The following is a 24,357-nucleotide window of genomic DNA, read 5'->3' on the forward strand; positions in this document are numbered from 1 at the left end:
TTTGCTACCAGGAGCTCTCACTCATTCTCCTTCCAGATTGGCACCTGCACAGTCAGTTCATACAGAACTGGATTTTGCATGTCTAAAATAGGTACTTAATGCAGGCTTTTTAAGTCATAAAAATGAAATGCCTGGCCTCGACAGTCTGAATCAGATGTGGTGAGTTTGGTTAACATGTCTAGAGGGCAAGCGCAAAAATTGAGACCTCTTTCCATTAACTGCAGCAGGAGAGTGGAGGGTAGGAGTGAACATCTAACTTAGATGCATTGAGTTGGAAGGGACCATAAAGATCATGTAGTTCTAACTTTGCAACATACTTGTATCTTTGTTAGTCATACAAGCACTTTTCGGAAGTGATTCATCTGGCTACTGTCTATTTTTGGGCAGGATGAATTTTACCCAGGAAGTGACCTCTTATGTACTTGTGCTGGTGTTTATTCACACCTAAGTGTAAAGCCTTTGCCCTTAAATCCATGCTAATGAAGTGAGAAAAACTGGTTTGTGTTTTTTTTTCTAACAGTGGCTGCCCATATGTATATTTATTTACACTTTACCTAATTAAATTGTAACTCATATTTCAGGATATTTTTATAATTATCCCAGATCATATCAATTCTCTTCTTCCCCAGCATGCATGGGGATCCTCTCCATCCTTCTAAAGAAAGGTCACTGTACAAGCAGGAATGGCATTATAGCCAGGCTACACAAAGTATGCATAAGAGCTGTAGCTTTACTCTCCATTGCGAAGGTCCTGCTCTTCCTAGGCAGGCTGACATCCAAGGAGGGCTAGGGTGCTGATTTGGGGCTCTAAATTAAAGCATTCTGCTTTCAGAAAAAAAAGTACTTCTTAAGGATGTGCCGTCAGAAACAGTCTCAGACCAAAAAAACATTTAGTGTGCCAAAAATGGGATTGAAGCAAAAAGAGTCTAGACCAATGTAAAAAAAAAAAAAAAAAAAAAAAAAAACAACGACAAAATAACAGCCATTTTAAAATATCAGCCATTGACTTTTCCCCTTTGCATGAAATCTTTAATAACCTGTAGCAGACAGGTAAGGTGGCTTCACAAATGGACAAAAAGTTGGCATACTCTTCCTTGCATACACAGAGGAATTGATTAAGCTTCAGTGATTCTAATTAACTCAGCTTCTTTCCTGCCTAGTTCTCCTGTAATTGAAAGCCTAAGTTCTGACTATACTGTAATACTTCGCAATGTACAAGTAAATGTTCTGCAGAACATTTAGGAAAAGTAATTAAATCTCAGTAATGAGACCGTAACTCAAACTGCTTTGCCCTTAAATCTATGCTAATGAAGGGAGAAAAGCTGGCTTGTGGGCTTCTTCTCAAGTGACTGCCCATATATATACACATTCACACTTCTCATGACTGTGGACCTCAAGCAGTGAAAATTGGAGACTTTTTCACTGACTGTGTTCAGAAAGTAAGCTCATGCACTGCTCTCCTACCCCCACGACTTATCTGACCTGGTGTCTTCTGCTCTCTGTCCTCTCCCAGCTGAGAAAATCAGCAGCTTGCTGTTTTCTCACTTCTTATGCAGCTCTCGCTGTTTTCTATTTCTTTTTGTCTCCTATATTTTCCATAAGTTCATTAATTTTCCTCATTTATTTTCTTCTGTCTATGTGCCTTGATGTGTGTAGAAACTGCCTTCACATTCTATATCTGAGGCTTGTCTTCAGTGACAATTTTTCTTCTGGAACCTAATGACTTACCTGAAATCCAGGCTCCCCATTTGCACAACCCAGGATGAGCATTTTTGATCACATAATTTTCCTTTCAGGATTTTATGTTGCCATGGTGAGGTTGATGTTTTGGGCAAGGGCCAAACCTGTACTTCTTTTAAGGGGGAAGTATAGAAAGATGGAGTTTCATTTTCAAAGTTCTGTTGTAGAAAGGAAGAGTAGGGCCAGCATTCAATTTAAGAGATGCATTCAGCCCAAGTGTTTATATCTGATTTTCTTGGATTGCCCCCTCCTGTCTTAGCCTCAGAAAAGATTTCAGATCTTAACTCTCAAGGCTATGCAAAGACTTACAAGGCTGTGATGGTTTTCTTAATAAAGCTATGCTCCTCTTCTTTGGTCATGCTCACCCACACAAGACAATACAGTTCCCAGTAGCAACATGGAGATATTTGGGGTGATTGAACAGTCTCCAGTAGCAACTGGAGATATCTGGGAGTGATAGAATACCTTTTGCTTGGATTCTGTATTAGTACAGAGTTGGCATGGCTCAGTAAAAAGCCCTATTTAAACACAATGCTGGAGCAAGACACTGATTTCTGCAGGATCACAGAGTTGTTGCTTCAATTCATCAGTAAGACAGACAGTGTCTTCAGCCTATCTGAGTCAGTAGATCTCCACCTACTCTCGAGAATCTGATGTAACTTAAGCATGCCAAGGTAATTTTAGCTCTTTTTCGCACTTCATTCTCAGGATGGTGAAAGAACACCCTGCTTCCTTAATATCTTAAGGAAAACCTTTTTGTTAACCTGTGAGTGAAGTTCCTCTGTACCCCTCATATAGACCTTAACATCCTGCAATCCCAGGCTCTGAAAGACAAACCACAAGCATCAAGCCTTTTGCCATTAACTGTTTTGTTTATTTGCCCACTTTAAGTGGTTCACAGGTCCTGACCCATTTTAGTTCACCAGTGTAGACCTAGTATATGGATCAAAGTGTGCCTGTGAGCATGAGCTTCTCTCTAGACCATGGCCTCTCAAGGAAACCTTGGCAGCACTGGCGCTTGGGGAAGCTCCGCAGTCCTTGACACAAGGGGCTGCAATGCTTGAAATGACCACTGCTGCTCATCCCCAGAAATAGCTGTGCTGCAAAACACAATTTATTGCAAAAGCAGTAAAATGAAGATGGAATGTGTCACTGCCCATGGCAGGGAGGCTGGAACTAAATGAGCTTTATGGTCCCCTCCAGCTCACACCATTGTAAGATTCTATGATTTTATGAAGGTCTACTTCATGTCAGCATTATCCAGAACTTCCAGAGGATGTGTTTCCATTTTGAAGAAATCACTTCTACTTAGTTATGTAGGACTGCTTAACAGAATGTTTTCTAGAACTATGTAAGCTATCTCAATAAATCTGATGAATTGTCTCCCTGGTTTTTACTTCCCTGGCTCTCTGTTTCATCTGTTCAAACACAGACATAATAAAAACACGCCACATGGTTTAAATAAATAAATAAATAGAAACCGACCAAAACCAACAATGATAGTCCTTTATTTGTATTGCATAAATGACCAGAAACAAGACAGACAAGACAGGAACAAATGAGACAAAGCCCCATTTTCCTACATGCATGAAATGGTTTTACCATTCTCTTTCCTGCCTACTGGGACAAGGTAGAAAAAAACGAGATAAAGCAAAGGCAGAAAAAGATAAAATGACATCTCCACAGTTTTATGTAACAGATATTGCTTATATAGCAGAATGCATTTCTAGTGATTCATACTCTTCTGTCAAGGACCGTTATGTCCTTGTTTATCAACATCCCTTTTTTCATGGCAGTTTCAGCAGGTGGTCTTTTAAAAGCACAAAAATATTCTGTTTGAGTCAAAGAATGGAAGTTGGTGAGAGAGACAGAAAATTCTCTGCTGTGTGTCTTTTCTTTCCAAGTTATGTTTCTAAAGTGCTCCCCTGAATTCAATGCAAAGAACTTTCTGCTTAAGATGAAATGAAGACTTGAAACACACTGTAACGTGATTTCCATTTCCTACCAACTAAGCCGCTAATGCTGGCAGCAAGCAGTACAGAATTTGAATAGACCAGGCCAAAGTCATGTACTGCATATGATGCAGCAAGAATCAGGCCCATGTGTTTCTCTCACTTTTTACCAGTTTCTTTCTTTTCTTCCTCTTTCTTTTAGTTTAATTTTTCTTCCTGTGTTCTAAAATAGTGTATCTGTTTGCAGTTCCGGCTTATTCACCAAAATAAAAAGTCAAGTCAGCCTAAAGATAAAGGGTGTATCTACCAGAATTAGAAAATCCTTACTTTAATCTTATTATGCATTTACTGCATTTCTATTTGAAATACAGAACACATGTTTCAAAATAAATATGGCTAAAAAAGAAATGTGGCTTTATTTATTACTAGAAAGCCCAAACAAAGTTAATTACAGATGCCTATTTAAGCTGAACTTATGAAACCCCAAGTCAGGCTTCCAAGTTAACAAATTTTTTCTCATATTATTTCTTCTCATTAGAATTTATTCACTGCTTCATTTGTACAAGTATAATATAAAGCAATCCATAAGCTTCTTAAAACAGTAACAAGTAAGGACTGATACACCCTTGGCATTCATAGGCTTTGTTCTTCTCTTAGACCACCAGTACTACCACAAGCACCATAAAAATGTCTTTCCCAAAAATGTACTACACAATCAAGAAATAGAAATTACTATGGCTAATCCAGAAAGATGTGCAAATTGACAGTACTCGTGCATCAGATGGAAAGTGTAGTGTCTGGGTGCTTCTTATCCTTATGGTGGCTCTGTTCACCCAGCAGCCAGTATTAATAAGGACTGTACAGACTTAATGTCTTAGATGTCCTAGATGTCTTAGATGATGTCTTAGAGGCATTGTCTTCCTTTCAAATAAAGCTGAAGTTGCAAAATGTATTGAAAATTATTTTTACAGACAGCTCAGTAGCACAAATATTATTTCCTTAGGAAAGAGGACAAAAAATATAAAGCCTAAACCACACACATTTAAGAAAATGTCATATCACCCTCATCTGTTTTACTTGCATCTAGTTACCTGAAATAATTTACCTTAGGTAAATGCATGTGATAGATTCCTTTTGTTGTTTCTCAGTTTGCTAACTGGCAAGCAAGAGTGAAGTGTTATAAATCAATGAAGCTGAGGTCAGACTTGAAGAATATCATAGAAAATTATTTTGAAGATTTCAGTGAAAACATTTGTTACTTGTTCAACCACTATATTTGTTCTTTTTACTTCTTCAGATACTAATAACACTTATTACTAGAGAAGCAGACTATCATTTGCTCAGCCAGAGCTGGTCTCACAGCTATTACTTAAGTTTGTTCAGTGCTCAGAAATATGCTCAGATAATACAATGAAGTCAATGCTCCAAATAGATTTTACAATTAAGCTGAAAAGCGCAGTATAAGAATCATTTAGATCATTATGGGTAGTGTTGTTAACTGTAAATACTTTTCTTTTGGCCCTTCATTGTTTTTTTATTTCTTTCTGTGTTAATCTCTATCAAAAGGACATTTAAAATTATAGAAAGAAGCTTTCAAAAACATGAAATGCTGAAGTTGGAAGTTAACAGTTATGGTCCTATCTTTCTTTTTCTGCCAGAATTCTCATTTTCAGCACATATTAAACACTGCCAAGCAAATAAAGCACCAGAAAAAAAAATACTGGAGTCTTGGAGCTCTGAGATCTGTTTTTAGACAGATTTTGGACCCAGTTTTGAAATTCAGACTGTGAAGTACTGCCATAAACAGTTCTATTCTACAACCTAAGTAACAGAATAATTGGGGTTGAAAGTGACCTCTGAGGGCCATCTTGATACTCCCCCTGCTCACAAAGGCAAGCTTAGATCAGGTAACTCATCCAGTTATACTTTGAACACTTCCAAAGATAGAGATCCCACCACTCTTTTATGCCCTGTGTCAGTACTTGTCTACCTCATGGAAAAAAAAAAAAAAAAGAAAAATGATCCTTATATCTAGCTGGACTTTCTTGTGTTACAAACTGTGTTCTTTGCCTGTTGTCCCATTCTTGTGCACCTCCAGGAAGAGTCTGATAACCTCTTCCCAATCACCATCCCATCAGGTATTTATCCATGCTACTAAGCTCTGTCTGAGCCTTCTCTCTCCAGGCTGAACAGTTCCAGCTTTCTCAGCTTCTTTCATACAGCAGATACTTCAAGCCCAGTCACCTTCATGGCCCTGCTCTGGACCCACTCCAGTATGGCTGTCTCTGTCTTGTACTAGGCAGTCCAGCACTAGATCCAGCATTCCAGGCGGTGCCTCACCAAAGATGAGCAGAGAAGAAAGATATTTCTCTTTTGACCTGCTGGCAATACAATTCACAAGGCTGTTTGCTTTCTTTGCCATGAGGGTACATGACCAGCTCATGGTAAACTTGTCTACAAGAATCATCAGGAGGTTTCCTGCAAAGCTTATTCCTTTACAGTGTGTGACCAGCCTGTCCTGCTGTGTTTGTGGAGTCATGCTGAGCATCAAGCCACAAAATAAAGCAGAGATATACACAAATAAGATAATTTCTCATTGCTCCATTTGCACACCTATATGCAGCTCTTGAGATAAAAATACCTCATGAGTGGGTGAACTGTGGATCATCTTGTATTGAATCTTACAAACCCATAATGTATTTGCATCAGAAACAGCGAGAAGGAATATCACAGTGACTAGATCAACCTCTGTGCTACTCGAAGTGACCACATAAAAAAAAAACAACTTCAGTAAAGTGGACAGCATGCTTCTCCAGTATTTTGGTTCCTCATTCTCTGCTACTAAATACTCTGTTACTTCTTTCTAATTCCTGATAGTCCTCTTGGGCAGATTTTTAATAGGAATTTAATTTAACCGTGTCTCCATAATGACCTTCATGCAAAGCTCAGGGAAGCAAACTGAAAAACACAAACTAAATGTAATTGCATTTGCCTAGGACCTTTATGTTTACTTCTTTGTGAAAGAGAATATCACTGCTTCTAATTTCTGTTTTCTCAGGCTTTTTTCATATGCAGTAACATTTACAGTGTTTGTTTCTATATTTGTACACATGAGTATGTACATAAACGCATGAACAGATCTATGTAGCAAAAAATGTTTCTCCTTTCTGCAAGAATGGGAATGTATTTCCTTTCTTCTTCCATCTGTAGCAGCTCCATCCTCTCCCACCCGTTTCCACCTGACAAAGTTTAAACCTCAGCATTCTGTGTGTTAGAAGTCTTCCAAAGTGCCCACTGTGAGCAGCATTGAATTTTGCATAGTGAATCAGTTTTGCTGTCAGAGATCATCAGTCTGGCTCCTGATCTAGCAGACAGGCTGATTCCAGACTTTTTTTCTGCTCTCTGCCCTCCCCTACCCGTAAGAGTTAAATGGGATGTTTCCCAGTAGATGGGCACTTTTCTCAACTCCATCAGTGTTCTGTATCAGCAGGATCAAGCTTCGCTGCTCACCTAGGGCTGTATTTGCCTTTAAACACAGAGGTGAAAACTGCTATGCAGCATCTGGCACATATTTAATGCTTCAATGTACACAGCTGAACTGATACATAATAATAAAAAGAATGTACATTGTGCTTTGTTACATTAAAAATTAAACCCGTTCTGAAGTTGTCACATAGCAAACTATCATTAGTAAAAATTACAAGCCAGTAAACTCTAGTTAATAATAGCTGACAATACTTATTAACAAGCATGATAGGCAAGAAGCTGCACAGTATCTTAGATGTTGTTCATAGTTGTCTAACTCAGTTTTTCGATGTGCCATTTGACATCACTGATCCTCAGCTTTTCCAGCTTTGAGATATGTAGCTGAAAAGTATCATGTATGTGTTAGCACTGAAAACCAAATCTCTCTGATGGATAATATGAAGAAGGCTGTCACAAAAAGATTGATTATTATTATTACCATCAAAATGAAAGTAAATAAATATGTGAATGGAGAAAAGTACAGAAGCTGATATATTACACTACTGCATCTGCTCATAATATTTTGCCAGTGGAGTGCTAAACCTGAAAAAGCACATTTGCTGAATTTCTCTGAATTGATCTAGTTGTAAATTTTGCTGGGTTTGAAAACATTTTTTTCTAACCTTAGTTTCCAGCACGTCTACTAACTGAAGCTACCAACTGACATTGTTAAAAATAATAATTAGATCACTGGCATAATTAATTTAGGATAGTAATAATAAATAAAAAATAATACTTTAATAAGTTACATCATAATACAGAAAAGCATACATTAATTGGAGACATGAATTAGGGTATTAGCTTAATCATTCCTCCACAAATTCTTCTACTTTCCTTTTTTTCATGAATGTTGAAGTGCATTGGCAGAAAAGATCACTAGCACAACACAGGTAAATACTCAGCAAGAGATTGCATTGCTTTCACATGTAGTTAAGTTGCATAATGAGGATTTCTTTATCCCTTGAGTCAGAAAGAGCGTGGACTGTCTCCAGTTGTCCTCTACTTCTTTTTTATTTTCATGAACAAAACGCAGGTTTAGTTCTGCTCACACAGAACTGTGGGAGCAAATCATTAGCCAGAGAATGTGGTATGTGCGTGGCACACAGTAATTTGGGCCAGCATTGTTGGACTTTAACACTAATTCAAGGACATAGTAGCAGCTCTCCGTGTATCTCTTCTTAGACCCAGGGTGGGTGGGAGATTCATACAGTGCCTTTTCTTCATCATTCCTTTCTCTCCATGCTTTTTTTTTCCCCTGGAGGTCTATGGAGTTGCTTCTTAGTGATGCTGTAATGTCAATGCAAGCTGATAGCTCTTCTCCTTGAGGGAGCCAGCTGCCAGCACTGCCACCAGCATTTTCCTCACCCCGCAGAGCCAGGGAGGGCTCTCTGCATAGGCTCATTTTCTGTGAAGCAGCTGGGGCTTTGCACACAACAATAGTCCCACACTACATAGTAATAAAAACACATTTTGTCACTGCATCACACAACTGATGAGGTTTGGACCCAAGAAATAGGTTATTTCAGTTACTGAAAGAACAAATAGGCCATAGAAGACAAAGAATGAATACAGATGGTTTGGAGGTTTGTAAAATGACCTTCTTACACCCTTCCTCTCTTTCCTCCACTCTTTTTTCCCTACAAGTCTGCACATCTCATTTAGCTCTGAGTGAGCCTTTTGCAGGATTAGGCTTCTGAACAGCAGAAGAAAGCAACCAGCCATGCTCAAAGCACTGGTTAATGGCCTTTGAGCCATCTCTCCAGGTTTTCTTACCCAGCAGCTGCCTGTGCTGTGCAGGGCAATCCCCTGCCAGCTGGTTGTGGGCATGGGGGCTGTGTGGGAAGCATCCTTCCCCTCTGCTCAGTGTGCGCACCGCTGTGCTGGCTCAGCGCCTGCCTTCACAGCAGAGAAAGAAATGCTGATCTGTACAGAGTCACTTCTGCTTTGCGTATTGCCTTCTTTAACATCCTCTCCGGTGGCTGTAGGCTGTTAACAGTCAACCCTTTCCCCAACAATAGTGCCCTTTTGCGAGCACTAGCTCTTAAAATTAAGCTTGTTTCTCAATTGCTTTTTTATGGCTTTGTAAAAGATTTATCCTTGCTTCAGATATTGTATAAAATCTCATTTCAGTCATGATTTACATCATCACCATTTCTACTGCAATATTTCAGGTCAGGTCTCAATCTTCCATCTTTAACAAGTCTCCACACTTTTTATATTGTGTTAGACAGACTTCATTTTATTGCAGGTGTTCTTTTTCTTAAGGCAGTGGATTGTTACACAATAGAAAAGAGGAAAACCTTTGTTAAAGTCCCATTGGTAATGCACAGCAATCACCCTTTGAAGAGATTTAACTGAAAATAAGTCCTTTTCACTCCAGCCGTACTGACCTCCATCTCCTAGAAATCATAACGAGGGACATTTTATGCTACAGAAGTTAAGCATTCTTTTAAAATGGGTTATATGCAATATCCATTTCATAGTAGTAAAGAACAGAGAATGACTTAGGGCCTGATTCTCTGTTCAGATGCTGATGTACGCCTGGCAGTACTTTTATCAAAGTCAGTGAACTTGTCACTCCCGGAAAAAAAAAAGGAATCAAAGCAGACAATTGCAGCTCTTCTTTTCTATAGTGGAATTCTTTCTGAATTTCCTAGGCCAGGCCGTTGTCAGCTAACTGGAAAGAATAGTATTGTGTAATAAAGTCAGAAAGTTCAGAGTTGTGTCTAAAGCCTAAGCTAGATTCAGATATCACTGGCCCTGCTTTACCACACATTAAAGTCAGTGGTATAATTCTAGTTATATTTGATTACCACTGGAATCACCAAAATGAGAATATGGCATTTTCTTAGTTGCAGTATGGTAGATCAGAAACTAAAAATTCTCACAAGCTACTGCTCTTTTTAGTTTCTTATACATAAATGCATTTTGTAAAGAGAATGGAGCCTAAGACTGTTGGTTTGTTTTTTTTCTTCAAAGTTCACCTTTCTGCAGACAATCACATGTACAGTAATATTGGTGGGGGAAAAGAAAAAAAGGAAGAAAAAGAGTTGCGTGAGATTCTGAATTAACTGTGATAGCCTCATGGCCTTTACACTTCACTTCCTTTGGTTCTCTCTTGTTGCATTCACTGAAATGAAGGATTCACAAACAGTGTGACTACAGGATAATATATGGCTGTTGTCTTTTCTGTTAATGGTAACATGGGAAGCACATTGTATTCTTCCTCAGAACAGTGTTGATTACTTAATAATTTCTTTAGTTTTACAAATAAGAATATAAAGGAGTTCCAATTCTAAACACTAACCACCTTGGTCATTGAATCAAAACATGCAAATCAATATGCAAAAGCCAGTGCAGCATCCTGCTTTTCCCCTGCTCTCGGCCTTCCCCAAAGAAGTCACAACTCAGTTCATCCTTCCCAACACTTTCTTCCCAAATTCTCCCTGAGAAAGCTGAAGTCACCTTAAACTCTCACAGCGACAAAAGCTGAGTGCAGTGTGTGGTGTTTAAGGAGAAGTCTTTAGGGAGAAGTGGTGTTTAAGAGTGGGAGTGGAGTGCAAAAATAAATGTTTAGAAGGTGTAAGTGAAGAAGTGTTACATGAGCAGGGAGGAATGGATCTCATCCCACTTAGCTTGCCAGTGCTAGGGCAGCTTTGAATCAAAGCATCCTGAAGCAGTGAAAAGGACAGTTACACATACAGAGGGTCCTCCCTGACCTGCTGTATCAGCACTTTTGTGGTTTATCACTGCTTATGTGACTGGCAAAGCCCACCTTTGATGTCTAGCCCTGCCTCAGGTTTTGCAACCTGCCATAGTGAGAGCCAAGTCAGACTTCCTGCTTCCTGGGCAGAACTGCCACGGATGCCTGTGGCAGCGTTGCCCTCTCTTCACAGCCTTCCTTTTGAAATGAAGACCTTTGTGATATACATGGATCTGCTACATGCCCCACAGATGCTCAGGGCCTGTCTATGAGAGTGGGGCCCACAGGCACAGAAAGCATCGTAGGGTGTTTCAGGAACAGGCTCTTTTGAAGTGAATCTCCTGATTCACTGCATTTTACATCAAGAGCGGACTCAAAATACATGAATTGGCTTTCTTTTGGATGATGCCAAACCGAAGATGTGCATAGAAGCACCTCTGAAGTGTAGCATGACCAGGACAATTCTAGTGACCAGGGTAAAGGCAACCCAAAGTAAAACCCTGAAACATGCATGTGATGGATGTGAGCTCCTTAGCACCAACACTTTTGCTGTACAGATCCTATCCTACCAACTATGTTACTTGCTAATGTAGATGATTAGGCAATTCAACTCTGCCCTCTTTCAGGACTGTGACTCAGATTGGCCCTTTGGTCTGAATTTAGGGGTGGCACAAGGTTTTTTAAGATGTTCCCATCTTATTGAACTTTTATAGCAAAGGCTTTCTACACGGTCTCACCTGTTAAAATCTTAGTCCTGTTTCTCTTTCAGAATACATCTGCTGAATCTTCTACCCCCATCTTCATTCTGATGTAAAAGAAAAAAATTCTTCCTTCACACACCAGCACTCGTCTGTTTAGTTTGTAGTTCTGGGCAGTATTTACTATTATGTATATGGACTGTTTGAAGTCTCATCTCTGTTAAAGCTCTAGTAACTGCTAACCTTTTAAAGAATAGGAAAAAAGGTGTGAGAGTTTTCATTCCAGATTGAGTAGCTGTCAGAAACTTCTCTTGTTATGAAGGATTTATGTGCATTGCCTCAATTTGTCTCTAGTGCAAAAGCACAGTATAGAGAAAAGTGGTTCTTCAGGTAGCAAGAATTCATATCCTATTTTATAGATCATAATCTGCAGCTTTGATCATTTGAGAGAGCAAGGTGACTGTATTTGTATTGGGTATTCAAAAGTATGAATTGTGTTATGTTTCACTATGTGTTTCACTTATGTTTCACTAAACAGGCACTTTTTTACCAAATCATAGGCAATTTCTAGTTTGCAGACTGTGTGGTTAACAACCATAAGCATATTCAAAATCAAAATTGTATCCAGTCTTGGTTGGGAATACAAGCCATATAGCACCATTTCTCTTCTCTGTGTTCATGATCAGCATTCTTACAGTGACATTTGTCTTGATTAACATTAGGGATATAAAATGTAGGTGTCTGCATCAGACCTAATCATCATCTAGTCAGTGCAGAAAAATCCGTACTTTCAGGGCACAAGCTGTCTAATTAATTTTGCACATATGCTTTAGGATAAGATGAATCATTTCCTCAAAGTGCCTGCTCTTTCCACTGACTAAAAAGGAAGTTAAGAAAATTAGATGATACATACATACATACCTTTATCACTCACCCTAAGAGACAAGTTTTGAGAGAATACACTGAAAAACTCGATTTTTTTAAAAATACAGGAATTGTGCAGTGATATATATATATATATGCATTTGCTAGGAACAGGCACAGAAGCAAATCTGGGTAATCATTTTCAGTATTTATTTATTTTGTCTATGACACCTATGGACTTGTATCTGACATACCTCACCAGTTATAGATTGATCATGTTGTCGCTTTATTTGACTGATAATGTTGCAAAGATTATCACAATTTGTGTTATGAAACCAAACCAGGGAGCAGATCACTAAGGGTGTTAATTGCCAAAGAAGGGAGCTGCAGTCCTTTGCCCAAGCTGAGGATCTGGTACATAGTTATGTCACGTACATCTTAAATCATGTTAGTCCACTTACATTCAAACTGTGATACTGTAGTTATTTAAAAATGTAAGATAATCTATATCAACTTCCCTATAATAGGTAGACAAACATAGCTTCATTTTCATGTATTACTGAAGGAATAAATTAAAAGCATTCTTGGTGTCAGGGATCACATCCCTATTGAAGCCATTGAACCAGCAGGAATTTGAATATTTTTATTCAGTGAAAAAAAAGCCCACACAACTTGACAGCACCCTCCTTACATGTGTTGATAGGGAAGTGTGATATCTCCCTCTTGCTCTTTGCCACCCCTCCCAGTAAAATAGTAGCAGTGGTGTTTAATCACTGATCTTAATGGGTGTTTGATTGAGTCCAGTGAAGGGTGACAATCTGGTCATAGCTTGGGGGAGGGGGGAGTGGTTTCTCTAAGGGTTTTTTTAACTTATGTTTGCTTTTTAAACACGATTTTTAAATAGTTAAAAAATAAACTATATTTAAATAGTTTTATCTACAAACTATAAATAGAGGTTGGGGAAAAAAGAAAAACAAAAGGATAACAGGTTGCTTATTTTCTTTGGTACTTTACAGACAAGATGCTTATGCCACACCCCTATGATTTTCCCTTCCACTTTGCTGTAGAAACAAATTGACTTAATGGAACAATAGAGCTGGGAATCAAGCATTTCCAATTCTTAATATAGATTTAGGTCCTGGGTCCTTAGATGTCTTTGGCCAGATTATTTAGTCCTTCAGCAACTTGTCTCTCATCTCCAAAATGTGATATTTATTTTTTACTGCACCAGGAAAAGGAGCTGCAAGGCTTAGTGAATGTTTGTTCTGTCTTTTGAACAGGAGGTGGGATCAGTAAAGGCAAGAAGTTTCCAATTTTTCAGGACAGGGCCTAGAGCTAAGGTATCAAAGCGGGCAAGGAGGCAGATCTATAAGTTACCCATTATTTACTGAGTAACCTGCACTGCATGGAAAACTTCTGCTGTATCTTATTTTTTCATTTGGAAGGATGATAAAATGCTTTGTGGAGATGAGTACATGAGGAAAACAAACAAATAAAACAACAACATAAACTTGTGCTGAATAAGTGGTACACTACCAGAAGTGAAGAGTCAAAAGGACTCTTGTAGTCTTTACTGGCATTAGATGCAAGCTGCATGTTATAGCTATTGCTATTTCTTTAGTAAAAACAGTTTAAATTAATACCATTTTCTATTGACAAAATATTCTATTCTCAGTTTTGATTTTCAGCATGTTAAATAGATGCATTCCATCACAGAAATGGTAACAATATTGATACAAGGCACAGGCTGACTGTCCTGGTTTAAACCCAGTCAGCCACATAGTCTCTGTCTCACCCTCACCCCCCACCCCCCACCACTGCTCCCAGAGGGATGGGGAGGAGAATCAAAAAAAATGCAACTCCCATGGGTTGAGATTAGAACAGTCCAGTAACTAAGGTATAACACAAATCACTACTGCTGCCAGCAATAATAATAATGATAAAGTAAATAAAAAGGGAAGAGAATACAACACCTTAACACCTGCCAGCACCCAGCCCTACAGACTTATACTTAGTCCAACCCTCCAGTCCACCCGCCCTTCCAAGTTCCTCCCAGTTACATCATGGGTGTGACATGCTGTGGTATGGAATACCTCTTTGATTAGTTTGGGTCAGGTGTCCTGTCTCTGCTTCCTCCTAGCTTCCCCTCCTCCCTGGCAGACCATGAGACACAACTCCTTGGTTACACTAAACATTTGAACAGTAACTAAAAGTATTGTTGTTATCAGCAGTGTTCCCAGGCCAAAAGTCAAAAACACAGCACTGCACCAGCTACTAAGAAAAAAAAGTGACTGCTACTGCTGAACCCAGGACACTGACATAGATTTTGTCTAAACCCTGTTGCTGATCTTGCCATATCAGGACTATAGTGGCTGCACATCATGTCTGTTGCCTGATTGCAACACTTGGTGTTACGTTTTGGTTAAACACTCAAGGGCAGCCTTGCTGTCCATTCTTGCTCTATTCTCCCTCATGCCCACTCCCAAAGTCTTTAGCATATCATTAATTGTTGAATAACACTCATAGTATGTGACCATCTCAATGGCAAATAGTTTTGATCCTAAGAGATGAAAACCCAGTCTGATTCAGAAATTCCGATTTATTTAAAACGTAAAGGACATCAGCAGGTAGGGGTTCTAGTTAATGTTTGACCATGTGTGACCTCCTCCTTATGAATTTGTATCCCATAGTTAATTGCTCTATTTGATAAAATGCTATATTATTACGTTTTCAATCATACAGAAGACAGATTACCAGTACATTACTCACTTTCATTTTCGTTTTCCTATGATTAAGCACCTGGAAAGTTATAGCTATCTTATCACAGAAAGACTCTCAACATATTACATGTTACATATTTCATAGTTTGTATCTATCTGGCTATGAAAACACCTAGAGAAAACAATGTGACATTGCTTTTTTCTTTTCTCATTTCTCTCCCACAGATTGTGAGCGTGGGAAAGCATGTTAAAGGATACCATTATATTGTTGCCAACCTGGTAAGATACTTTTCTAGAATTATGCCCTTGCTCTGTAGGTGGAACACTCACCTTTACTTTGAAGTTGTAGCACTTCACACAACATTTGCCATTTGTCATTAATATGTGGTTGCACATAATACATTCTTTATGGTGCGTGAAAGAACTTGGTTTTGTTGTTACAGCCATCTAGACAAGAAGGGCACAAGGTTTCTCTCAAATTTTATCAAAATCAGTGTAGCACAAAGGACTGCCAAGAGTATCTTGTGGCTGAATTAGGATTTACAGAACCACACTACGATTTTTTATTCATTTTTTTAATATTACTAATATAGCAATTCTCAAAGTAACTTTTCTACATTCTCCAAAGAACATTCATTTTGCTGTAAGATCAGCTATTTCAAGTCAAATTACTAGTTCAGTATTTTCATTCCGAGTCTAAACTGTATATTCACACAGATAATGTTCAGGAGAGGGCAAAAAAACCCAGAAAGAGTAAATGCAGTATTTTATTATTAAAATATCCTATTCTTTAAGCCCAAATACTTGCCAGGCAGAGCACAGTGGTTATAAGACAGGGTCTAATGTATGGTCTAAATTGTTTTCTTTTTTCTCTCCCTCAAGGAATTTTAGTTGACATGAAATATTTATTGTTCTTTGCTGTACTTGTACCTTAACTCAAGATCACTTCAGATTATTTTTAAGACCTCAGGCATTTTAAATGGGATATGTCTGTTCTCTTAGGTCTTACAAATTAGATTTTCACAAATTTATTGTTCCCCAAGTAACTTTTCCCATATAAAATCGTTGCTGCATACAAGAAACCTGAACTGCTAGTGGGATATACAGTGGAGACAGGCATATCTACCCATCTGCTTCAGCAAGGGTACATGTTGATATCTGCTAGCTGTTCAATAATGTGGGTAATACAACCTCCTGATGTGTCACCTTTTATATTTGCTGTCAGTATCCTTTAGGACATGAATCAAATCTCCATCTTTAACAGTTTTGTGGCTTTTTTTTTCCCCTGGGATATTGGGTTAATAATTCACTTTCACTCACAACCCCTTAGATCTTTCTTTTTTAAGCATGACAGTACACATCTGATTGCACGGATAAATGTCAATCGGAAAAATTTAAGAAAATAAAAATAAGATAGCTCTGAGCCAGCGTTAAACACAACAGCTAGGAAAGGAGCAGAATGATTCATACTAGCTTTTTAGCTTGCTTTAGCGGTTTACATTATGCAGTTTCTTGAAGTTCAGTTTTGTCTCTAAAGGCAAATTTTACTAAAGGATTTGTCTTTATATATGCTGAACAGATTAGCCTGAGTAACTAGTAAATCAGGAAGCATGTGTACTTTATTGTTTCTTTCAGTATTGTGGGTCACTCTAGGATTTCAATATATGTATAGCAGATCTGAAAGCTACCACTATCCAATTCCACAAAAGAGTGACTTTGATGTTAGGTTTTCCTTGCACTAATGGTGAGATCCTCATGCACTTTATCTAGTGTCTACTACATTACCTCGTTATCTCAGACACCTTCAGCCTAAATGATGAATCCTGGAATAAACTTATTTACATATTTGTTCATTTTGTGAACATGCAAAAAACAGGTCTATATTGGTTAAAGCACTAGTGCAGTGCTCATTCAAATCTGTGGACTTTGATGGAAATTGGACTAAGGATTTAATATTCTGCAGGCACTTTTCAATTGATTCACCAAAGGCGTTTCTTCAAAAACTGTCTGCCATTCACAGCAATGTGTTGCTTAGCTGTCAAGACCATGCTAGCAATAATGCTGGAAATTTATTTCTTGGTTTTGTTTCATTCTTTATTACACAATAGAAATTATCAACAAAGGTTCAACATTAGTGTCTAATGGAAACCTGATGCTGTACCCTCTTACACTGAATTGCAGATTGCAGATTGGACCCACAGTGATGTGCAAGGACAAAAAAATCTTAAATTGCTTTTCTAGGGATTCAAAGATATTTCTCTGGAGAGGTTTATGCATGGAGGAGCCAATGTAACTGGATTTCAGCTGGTAGATTTCAGTACTCCAATGGTAGCTAAGCTGATGCAGCGCTGGAAGAAGCTGGACCAGAGAGAATACCCAGGATCCGAGACCCCACCAAAGGTACTGACTGAAGCACTGCCAAATGTTCTGTCAATTAAGTGTTCTAATTTCTGATTGACATTATTGAATACATGAATGAATACCTTAATATTTAGGCAGAAGAGAAGGCAGTTGATCTTACTAATACTTGCTAATAATTATGTCTATCCTCATGATTGTATGATAGAAACGCAAACTGCAACGCTTTTCACTGATGTACTTTTATGTCCTTTGTTACATAATCTCCAACTTCATTCCTTTACTGACAGGACTTAAAGGTCAAAAGCTTAACTGACAACTTAATTTCAACCAGTTTTACATTAATTAGTCTAATTATCTGGATTCACTTATAGTGCAGAGCTTTCCAGACAGCTGAACTCTTCTGTAAATGAGATACAACTGCAATTGTAAATTTACTACCCTGAAATTTCATTTGGAGTTTCCTCTGGAAATCCTATCCTCCTCAAAACCTGGTAAGGTAATCACTTTCAGGCAAAATCTTACAGTGAAATTACATCCCAGTGTTCCTCTCTCTTAATCCCTCACAGATGGATAACAAAATATCTCTCACCTATAATTTTCTTGGCAGACACATCACAACATAGTTGTAAATATGATTTCACTGACATAATTCTGGTATTATACGTACTAATGCATATCAACCTAGTTGAAAATGGGATCCTTTATGCTGGGCACAGTGCAAAGATAAGCAGTCAGCCCTCCCTTGGCTGGGAGATTGGTGTGTTAGCAAAATTTAGAGAAAGTATCAACATAGATATGAAGCATAGCTACATAATTCACTGAATAGTGAAGAAACTTATGCCTGGAGGTAAAAAACAAACAAACAGAACCAAGGATGCTGTGGGCTATGGAGTGCAGATATCCTGAGATACTGGTGACAGGAACTCTTTAGCCTAGGGGACTCCTTGCCACATGAACAGGATTGTGCTGCATCCTTCTGGGAATCATAGAATGGTTAGGGTAGGAAAGGACCTTAAAATCATCTAGTACCAACCCCCATGCCATGGGCAGCAAACACCTTCCACTAGACCATGTCATACAATGATTAATCTAGATTGCACATAATTCACCTATGGATAACCAAAATTTGAGATTATAACGGTAAACAGTGTCCCAAAGAGGTTATAATATACAAGACAAAGGAAGGCAAGGAAATTAGATTTTAATGAGTGAACAAAAATTTTTGAAGTTCTCAGGCGTATCAATAGCAGCCCTGGGCATGTGAACAACTTCACATGTGCAGTATGTTCATCAGAGGACCATACTGAGAAAATGCCCCTTTGTTTATGTGGCTCCAGGCTAACATCTGTTGAAGACTTGCTTTACACATTTCATTTGGCAGGTTCTCAACCTAAAGCAGCTACTGTACTTAGTGTAGAAACATAAACCATTCAGTCCCCTTTATCATTCAGAGATCCAACACAGGTTTTCTGATAGGAGATACAATACTCTTAATCATTCTTGACAATTCCAATAGCCCGCATGTCTGCTCATTAGCCATGCATTTTTGCATTTATATTTTCCCAGTGAATTAGTCTTCCTTTCTTTTCTTGTGAGTAAATTGGATGGGTGGGATTATACCGTAACACATAAGACAACTGGAAAAAAACCAAACAAACCTTACATATCTCCAGTTCTTTTAATAACTCTTTAGAGGCAGATTTCTCTACCTTAAGAAATACAGTTTCAAAGCTGGAGCTACTGAAATATACTCTTCTCAGTCCTGTATTTGTCTCTTAGTCAAAATTACTTTTGCTTTTGAGAAGTTTTTAATAAATGAAGGTGCAGAAACTGCTGCACAATGAATCAAACTATAAATATCTGAGACCGTTCATTTTTGTAAAGACATGCAAATTCTGAAGTGGTGTGTTTGTCCATCTATTTAGTATACATCTGCATTAACATACGATGGAGTGCTTGTGATGGCTGAAACTTTCCGTAATCTTAGAAGGCAGAAAATTGATATTTCAAGGAGAGGAAATGCTGGTGATTGTCTTGCTAACCCTGCAGCACCATGGGGTCAAGGAATTGATATGGAGAGGACATTAAAACAGGTAAGGGCAGGCTTTATTCTGGTGATCTGTTAAATATTGGATATAAGTTGTACAAGATATGATTTGGAAGATGTTATACACAAAGGTAGTAATGGGAGATGGAAAGCTTATTTTTCACTTGTTGTTGGCAAACAGCTGGGGCTGTTCTGGTTGTTTTGGTTTATAAATTGGAATGAAGAAAGAGGGCTGCTACTACTATTTGAAACTACTATTATTTTTATTAAGATAGTTGAACCTTCCTTCAATGAACTGGTGAGCTTATCCATTAGTTTTGCATATAACCTGGATGTACAGATATTGCCATTTAAGGAAAATGGTATACCTACACAGAACCATAGAATAGTTAGGGCCGGAAAGGACCTTAAGATCATCTAGTTCCAACCCCCTGCCATGGCAGACACATCTCACACTAAACCATATCACCCAAGGCTCTGTACAACCTGGCCCTGAACACAGTCAGGGAGGGAGCATTCACAACTTCCCTGGGCAACTCATTCCAGTGCCTCACCACCCTTTTAGTAAAGAATTTCTTCCTTATATCCAATCTAAACTTCCCCTCTTTAAGTTTGAACCCATTACCCCTTGTCGTGTCACTACAGTCCCTAGTGAAGAGTGCCTCTCCAGCATCCTTATGAGCTCCCTTCAGATACTGGAAGGCTGCTATGAGGTCTCCATGCAGCCTTCTCTTCTCCAGGCTGAACAGCCCCAACTTTCTCAGCCCGTCTTTATCCAGGAGGTGCTCCAGTCCCCTGATCATCCTTGTGGCCTCCTCTGGACTTATTCCAACAGTTCCATGTCCTTTTTATATTGAGGACACCAGAACTGCACACAATACTCCGAGTGAGGTCTCACAAGAGCGGAGGGACTGTTGGTCACGTTCCTTTTGATGCAGCCCAGGGTACGGTTGGCTTTCCAGTTGTCAGGAACTTCACCTGACTGCCATGATTTTTCAAATATGATGGCCAGTGGCTTAGCAACCTCATTTGCCAGCTCCTTCAGGACCCACGAATGGATTTCATCAGGTCCCATTGACTTGTGTACATTCGGGTTCTTAAGATGGTCTCTAACCAGATCCTCTCGTACAGTGGGCCTGAGGTCTTCATTCTCACAGTCCCTGCATCTGCTTTCCAAGACTTGGGTGGTGTGGTCAGGGCATTTGCCAGTGAAGACTGAGGCAAAGAAGCCATTCAGAACCTCAGCCTTCTCCAAAACCAGGGTAGCCAGTTCTCCCAATAGCTTTTGGAGAGGACCCACATTTTCCCTAGTCTGTCCTTTATTTGCACTGTAACTATGGGATCCCTTCCTGTTACCTTTCACATCTCTAGCCAAGTTTAATTCTAACTGGGCCTTAGTTTTCCTAACCTGGTCCCTAGCTTCCCGGACAACATCCCTGTATTCATCCCAGACCACCTGTCCTTGCTTCCACCTTTTATAAGTCTCTTTTCTTCCCTTGAATTTTTCTCAGCGGCTCCTTATCCATTCAAGGAGGTCTCCTGTCCCTCCTGCTGCACTTCCTTCTAGTTGGGATGCAACACTCATGAGCTTGTAGCAGGTGATCCTTGAATATTAACCAAGAGTCTTGGGCTTCCCTGCCCTCTAGGTCTATATCCCATGGAACCTTACAAAGCAGGTTCCTGAAGAGGCCAAAGTCTGCTCTCTTGAAGTCCAGGGCAGTGAGCCTACTGCACGCTCTTCTCACTGTCCTGAGGATCTTGAACTCGATCATCTCATGATAGCTGCAACCAAGACCGCCCTGAAGCATCACATTTCCAACCAGCCCTTCCCTGTTGGTGAGCACGAGGTCAAGCAGGGCACCTCTCCTTGTTGGCTCCTCTATTGCTTGCAGAAGGAAGATATCTTCCACATAATTAAGAAACCTCCTGGATTGCTTGTGCCGGGCTGTACCGTCCCTCCAACAGATATCAGGATGGCTGAAGTCCCCCATGAGGATAAGGGGCTGTGAATGTGAGGCTTTTCCTATCTGTCTATGGAGTACTTCATTCACAGATTCCTCTTGATTAGGTGGTCTGTAACATATCCCCACAATAATGTCTCCCATTGCTGTTCTCCCTTTAACCCTGACCCACAAACTCTCTGTTGACTGATCACCTGTCTCCAGACAGAGTTCCATTCTCTCCAGCCTATCCCTAACATAAACAGCCACTCCCCCTCCCCATCTGCTGGGCCCATCTTTTCCAAAGAGCCTGCAACCTTCCATTCCAACACTCCCGTCATAGGAGCCATCCCACCATGTTTCTGTGATACCAGTGATATCCTATCTCCATAGACGTGCACGCATCTCCAATTCCTCTTGTTTGTTCCCCATGCTACGTGTGTCTGCATAGCGGCATCTGAGCCGAGCTCCAAATGAAGTTGTCTTATTGGCGGGAGCGGCTGGAATATCTCTGCATTGCTCCGAGCATCTATTATAGGTGCTGGCAACTGACTGGGTATGTTAGAATGGAATGATGCCCTCCCTGCCCCCTCCCCCCCCCCCCCCAACACATCTAGTTTAAAGCTTTTTTGACCAGTCTGGCAGGCCTCCTACTAAAACTGATCTTCCCCTTCTTTGTCAGACCAGCTCCACCAGCCTCCAGTAGACCTGGCCTCCTAAATTGAGTCCCATGTTCTAGATACCCAAACCCTGACTATGGCACTACCATTCTAACCATGTATTAACCTGGCCAATCCTCCTAGCCTTTTTAAGGTCCCATAATATAACCTTTCAAATATGTTTCTGTTGTCTTGATTAAAAGCAGATTTTTCCAGGGAAATCACATAGGTAGCATTCTTTTTCCTTAAAAAGAAATTACCCGAGGTATTTTTCTCTAATGTCAGGATTTTGAATTCCCAATGAATATGGATGCCTAGAAAGTTCCAGATTTCTGTCAAGATGATGTAGCCTTTCCTTTGAATAGGGCAGTAAGAAAATCAAAATCCTGCAGTAGAATTTAAATCATTGCAGATGAGCAGGCTCCACTCAGGAGAAACTGCTGAGGAGAAGTGACTGCTGACAGAGCTGGCAGCTCTGTGCCTGGAAGCCAAGGTTTGAGTCCTGGAGAAAAATCCACAAAGGTAGAAATGCACAGAGGGAAAGAGTAAGTGGTTTAAATCCACATCCTGACTCTTACAGAGAAAAATAAAGCATTTTGTATGCTTCACATACTCTGTACAGATCCACAGATCTGTGACAATTGAGAGAAGCATGAAGTCAGGCTTCTGTGTTCAGGGAGCTAATATGAGCCTTTGAACCTGGCCAAAGAGGTCTGCATGGCCAGATCCTGATACAATCAAAGCCAGAAACAGCATGGTCATGACTTCTTTGGGATGAGCACCACAGTTTGGGTATCCCTCTGTGAAGCAATATAGCACTGACAGAAAAAAACAGAGTTCTGGTTTCAGCTGAGACACAGGTGGTGGAAAATTGCCACAGCCAATCTTATATCTGTCCTTCACTCTGAAGCTTTGAAAACATTATTTTCAGGTGCTATGCATGTCATCTGTTTTCTTTTGTAATAAACTGCTTTGCTGAGGCCATGGTTGCTGTCAGCTTTACCTTAATGAGCAGTAGATACTCAATTTGTACATGTAATCCACCAAAGTGTGAGCTAAAAAGATACATGAGCTCAGGCCAGTCATCCTTTGGGTTTATTTTATATGATCCAATATATTCTGCAGGAGTGGTGACAGTGGTAAAAAATGTGCTTCTTTCTAGGACCTGCAGCTGGAAGGTGTGGAGCTGCACAGCATGCAAGAGAAGGTCCATTGTGTGTCTTTGTTAGCACTTAGATACGGGCATATCTAAGCCTATTTTTGAGCATGGTGTGACAAGAAAAAAGAATACATAGGAAAAGTAGCCAACATTTTGCTTTATAATGACTGCAGTAGTGTTGTTACAGTAATCTAAGGATATAGCCAGGGCAACTTGCTCTGCTCTGTGACATTTGGAATAAAGGATATAAGGTTGGATCTTCATGATACTTTCTCTTCCATTTATAGGTTCGAATACAAGGATTGACAGGAAATGTCCAGTTTGACCACTATGGTCGCAGAGTCAACTACACCATGGATGTCTTTGAGCTGAAAAACACGGGCCCTCGTAAGGTATGTGCTGAGAGTGTTTACTATTCTGATGTCATATGAATGAGTTGTCTATGATGAAATGATTATGTAGACGTATCAATCTGCACTCTGTATGATTAAAAAAATATATTGAATGGATAATATTTCTGGTGAAAGCAGATTTAAACTGCATTTTCCACTAGATACTATTATTCATTGCAACAAATGGGGAGCACGAAAACAAGTGTGCATCTTGGAGTGGTGGGATGTCAGTCAATCAGGCATACTAATGAAAACCAGCTGGATGGCATGTTGCTAGGCTGCTGGGTAATGAAAAATGGTCGAAACTCTGAATAATATATATTTCTTGTATCTTATCCAAAGATTTCTGTCTTGAAAATTGCTGGTATTTTTACATGGAGTAATTTGTATGTTCTGTGCAAACCTGAATCATAGGCTGTAACCAGCACAGGGCTTTTAAGGGTGAGAGGAGACAAGAGGAGAAAGGAGGAAGAAACAATCCCCTGAATACTTATATTTTCTGAAATTAATTGCAGTGTCCTGTCCTATGTGCTTGATTAGTTGCTTGTAAGCAATTTAGGCAAGTGCACATTAATGTGTCTAAGCAGATCCTCTGTG

At 39.5% G+C, this 24,357-nt stretch overlaps 1 protein-coding gene across 3 annotated transcripts in view; it reads left to right on the forward strand.

Annotated features, from left to right (window-relative positions):
- The window catches only part of GRIA4 (glutamate ionotropic receptor AMPA type subunit 4), a 222,676-nt gene that overhangs the window by 131,041 nt on the left and 67,278 nt on the right, over positions 1 to 24,357 (forward strand). For all 3 annotated transcript variants that reach the window (XM_005149727.3, XM_005149726.3, XM_005149728.3), the window contains exons 5-8: positions 15,428 to 15,481; positions 17,444 to 17,602; positions 19,489 to 19,656; positions 23,656 to 23,760. In XM_005149727.3, the coding sequence (XP_005149784.1) occupies positions 15,428 to 15,481; positions 17,444 to 17,602; positions 19,489 to 19,656; positions 23,656 to 23,760 (486 nt within the window). The remainder of the gene's footprint in view (positions 1 to 15,427; positions 15,482 to 17,443; positions 17,603 to 19,488; positions 19,657 to 23,655; positions 23,761 to 24,357) is intronic.

Source organism: Melopsittacus undulatus, chromosome 2, assembly GCF_012275295.1.
Source record: "Melopsittacus undulatus isolate bMelUnd1 chromosome 2, bMelUnd1.mat.Z, whole genome shotgun sequence".
In the NCBI taxonomy this organism is placed as follows: Eukaryota; Metazoa; Chordata; class Aves; order Psittaciformes; family Psittaculidae; genus Melopsittacus; species Melopsittacus undulatus.